This window comes from Elephantulus edwardii, unplaced genomic scaffold (genome assembly GCF_000299155.1).
Source record: "Elephantulus edwardii isolate Elephantulus edwardi_28Jun2011 unplaced genomic scaffold, EleEdw1.0 scaffold00272, whole genome shotgun sequence".
NCBI lineage: Eukaryota > Metazoa > Chordata > Mammalia > Macroscelidea > Macroscelididae > Elephantulus > Elephantulus edwardii.
Genome location: NW_006400022.1, coordinates 1,796,319 through 1,800,817, shown reverse-complemented (window position 1 = coordinate 1,800,817; position 4,499 = coordinate 1,796,319). Strand labels below are relative to the sequence as shown.

Below are 4,499 nucleotides of genomic sequence, written 5' to 3'. Positions count from 1 at the left end.
AGATTCATCCTGGAGAGGGTTAAACCGGGCTACTCCTTGGAGGCAAGGATTCTGAGGTTCTGTCTGACATATTTTGGACATGTTGTAAGGAGAAACTGGTCCGTGGAGAAGGACATCATGCTTGGGAGGGTGGAGGGAAGGCGCAGGAGAGGAAGGCCCTCTGTGAGATGGATTGATTTGGTGACTGGGGTAATCTGGATAAGTGTGTCAGAGACAGTGAGATTGGCACAGGACAGAACAGAGTGTAGGGCTGTTTTACAAAGGGTCGCTATCAGTCGCAAGCGACTCGACGACACATAACAACAACAACATAAACTAGATACTCATTTGCAGAATACAACATTCTTATGTTGTTGTTGTTGTTTTTAAGAAAAAACAGGCATTCATAAGTTTCTATCTTTTGGTGAAGAACTTGAGCTGTGCTTCTCAGATTCACCAAAGGTAGGATGTTCCTCACTTCTTGTTCTCAGTGGTGCCTTGTTGCATACAAGAAGCTCCTGGTACTCTTGGACTACGGAAATGAAAAAATGGGGCAACAACTCTGATTCAGCATTGCCCATACCCTACTTGAGCAAAGAACACAGTGTGGTTGCTGCTACATGTCCTAAGCAATCACTTGTTATGCATCAGAGAGTTGGACAATGAATAAGTAAGGAGGATAGAAGGAGACTTGATGCCTTTGAGCTGTGGTGCTGGAGAAGAGTATTGAGGGTACCATGGACTGCTAGGAAAACAAACAGATTCAACCTGGAAAGGGTCAAACCGGGCAGTTCCTTGGAGCCAAGGATTCTGAGGGTCCGTCTAACATACTTTGGATGTGTTATAAGGAGGGACCAGTCCTTGGAGAGGGACCTCATGCTTGGTAGGTTGGAGGGACAGCACAGGAGGGCAAGGCCCTCTCTGAGGTGGATTGATTCAGTGACTGGGGTAATTTGGATGGGTGTATCTGAGACGGTGCTATTGGCACAGGACAGAGCAGAGTTTAGGGCTGTTGTACATAGGATCTCTATGAGTTGCAAACGACTTGACGGCACATAACAACAACAACAACAACATTATTAAAAAAAGATATTAGCATATTTTCAAGATCCTCTTGTGGTATGGCAATAGCCTCACTGAGAAATAACTATGAATTCCTCTGAAAAATGTCCCATAAGTTGGAAACACAGACTAACTAGCTCTCTGGCACTCTTCATTGTTTAGAAAATTGGCTGTGATGGCATCATTGGGTCAGCTGCCAAGGAAGACCGATGTGGGGTCTGCAACGGGGACGGAAAGACCTGCCGAGTGGTCAAGGGGGACTTTAACCACACTCAGGGCTCTGGTGAGTACCAGCCAGTGTGGCTGGCCACGTTTTAGCACCCATCAGGTGCCGTCAGACCCTGTCCCTGGCTTCAGTGCTTTTGTCTACTCCCTGCATTTCCAATGAGAAAATATAGCAGATCTGTGACTCTTGAAAGACAATGAAAGACTTTTGAGCACAAGTTATATCTTTATTTTTAAGCTCTTTGAAGTAAGTAGCTTACCTGCAAAAGGAAGCACCTACCTGTGTTTAGTGGCTGGCTCCATAGTCTATAAATATGGCAGTAGTTGCCTGGCTACAAGTTCCTATGGTCTCCCAGCTTCACATTCATTATCTTCTGATGCACACCATGAAAAGTTGCAATGATCCTTCCACCAAATTAATTTTACTCTTTCAGATTTCTTAGTAAAAGCATGGCAGCATCTACTCATAACTATAAAACATGTATTGCTATGTATTCTGGAGAACTAACTCTGTTGTTCATGCCCACTGAAACTGAGTAATTGTCACTCTTGTTCTCACATGTAGAGATACCCCAGCCTAGTCTTCAGAGAGGATTTAAAAATGGAAATCGTGGACATTTTTCATCTTTCTGGTCACCTGTCCCAAGAATAGCAGCGTGTGATTTTCCAAGAATCTATCTGTGGTTGAGCCATAGTAAGGAGGGATTTTAGGTAGGCAGCTTCCCAGGAAAGGCTTCCATGCTCTGAAAACTGGTGAGTTTCCTCACTAGAACCTCAGAAGGAGGCTGTAGGCAAAAGCTTCCTCAACTCCCAGCTCTGTTTCTTTCTCATCCTGAGAGTAGCCCTGAGCCTTCTACTGCCAGCCCTCCTTAGGTAGATGAGTGGATTTTTGGAATATCTTACAAGAGAGTGGAAAGAGGAAAGCACAACTGGTGTTCTAGGTTGAGAACCTGAAATGACTAGAATTGGTATTAATCAGATCAGATTAATCAGATGTAATTTAAGGATCATTCCATTTTCTTTCTTTTTAAATATCAAAATAAGTGTCATTTCCCGTATTTTCATATGTCAGCTTTTGAAGTTTGGTCCTACCAGAAATTAAGTTCACGGTGTGACTGGGGAGTAAGACAGACTCACTCACTCTCACACACTCACTCACTCACTCACTAACTCATTCTAACATTCTCTCACTCCTTCACTTTCTCACTCACATGTGCTCAAACTCACTCTCTCGCTCACTGACTCACTTCTGCAGCCACTCTTTTACTCATCTACTCAATCTGTCACTCTCTCACTCATTAATGCACTCACTTTCTCACTCACTCACACACCCAATCCATGACTAACTCTTACTCACTCACTCACTCCCTCACTCTCACTAAATCACTTACTTTCATACTCCTCACTCTCACTCATGAACTCTTTCAGTCACTCTCTAATTCTCACTTTTTTTACTCTCATTCATTCACTAACTCTCATATACTCTCACTCTCTCTCAGTTCCCTGTCTCTTTCACTCACTCACAGATTCACTTACACTCGCTCTTTCACTCATTATCTCATTCACTTTCACTTTTCCACTCACTTTTTTATTTACTCAATTTCTTATTTATTCATTCACATACTCAATCACTGACTCACTCTTAGTCACACTCACTCACTCTCACTCACTCTTTCACTCCTTTACTCTCACTAAATCCCTCACTCTCACACTCTTTCACTCTCTTTCTCTCTTTTATTCACTCACTCTTTCACACTCTTTCTCTTTATAATTCTCTCAGTCTCTTACTCACTAAGTCAGTCTCTCCCTCCCTCACTTAGTCTTTCTCACTCTCTCATTAACACTCTCTAACTCGTTTACTCACTCACTCACTCACTCACTCTGACTGTTTTATTCACTCACTCTTTCACTCTCTCTTTCTCTATAATTCTTTCAGTCTCTCTTACTCTCTCCCTCTCTCAGTCTCTCTCATTTTCTCATTAACTCACCCTCTCTCACTGACTCATTCACTCACTCTCTCCCATTCTCTTTCACTCACTCACTGTTACTCTCTCATTCCATTTTACAGGCACACCCACCAGCTCTGTACTTTTCTCCTAAAAATAATGAATGCTGTTATAAACACACTGCATGTCATCTAAAAACAAGTCTATTGGGGAATTTTTACAGAAAAGTTGTATCACAGGAAACAACTCTGTCCTAGCTATACAAGACAAGTTTAAGATCTACCTGTCTTTCTCATAAGTTTCTTCTTAGCACTTATGACCAAGTCGACATATATCTAATAGCATATTCTACTAGAAAAATAACAGAAGCATAGAATTTGATCCATGGCTTCCTCATGAAACACAATAATTTCCATCTACCCAAATTTCTCCTGCTTGATGACAGAGTCTAGAATGGGGACTATTGCCAGGATAAGTCATTACCATTTTATAAATTCTAAGAGTAAATATCTTTCTTTAGTACTTTCTCATTTTAGTTTCCCAGTTGATGTAATGGTGTCTGGCATCCATAACAGAGAACATTTGTCCTAATAGGCATCATGGTGCTATGGGACTTTGTGATGGAATCCATACACTCTTCACAGTGACCCCTGGAGTGAGCTTTGATCTCTGGATCAGAGCAAGGGCCATTAGAAAGAGGATCAAACTAAAAAAACTCAAATTTATTATCATCAAGTCAGTGCTGATGCTCTAGCAGGTTATCAGGCCATAAATGGCACAAGAGATTACCCGTCTTTCTCTCTATAGTGGCTAGTGAATTTGAACCACCTTCCTTTGGGTTCACAGAGCAGCTGCTTACCCACTAGACAGCCAGAAAGAGGATAGCGAGAGAGTAGAAAGAGGATAGCAATTTAAAAGTTGTTTTATTGATTTATAAACAAAAGGTTTGAATGTTAATTCATGAGTATCCTCTTTTAATTTGTTCTCCCTATGTTGTGAGCAGAGATACAATTTTAAAGAAAAGTTTGGCAGATTCCATTTGCTCTGCCATGCTGCTCAGTCAGTCACATCATGATGAACGTTCTTAAAATTCTCTGTCTGCCTAGGCTTTGTCCGCTGTTCCGTAGCCTCCCCACCCAAGGGTACATGAGAGAGAGAGGGAAGGAAAAGGACTCTTCAGTGTTGCTACTTGCACACTTAGATTAAGTTTAAATTTAGATATGCTGACTGGTTGCACCTAGCTATGCCCTTCTGTAGAATGTTGTTGTTGTTGTTGTTGTTGTTGTT

At 41.7% G+C, this 4,499-nt stretch overlaps 1 protein-coding gene across 1 annotated transcript in view; it reads left to right on the top strand.

Moving 5' to 3' along the window:
* ADAMTS17 (ADAM metallopeptidase with thrombospondin type 1 motif, 17) overlaps positions 1-4,499 on the top strand; it is a 530,244-nt gene that overhangs the window by 386,908 nt on the left and 138,837 nt on the right. The window contains exon 15 of the mRNA XM_006900064.1: positions 1,204-1,324. Within this exon, the coding sequence (XP_006900126.1) occupies positions 1,204-1,324 (121 nt within the window). The remainder of the gene's footprint in view (positions 1-1,203; positions 1,325-4,499) is intronic.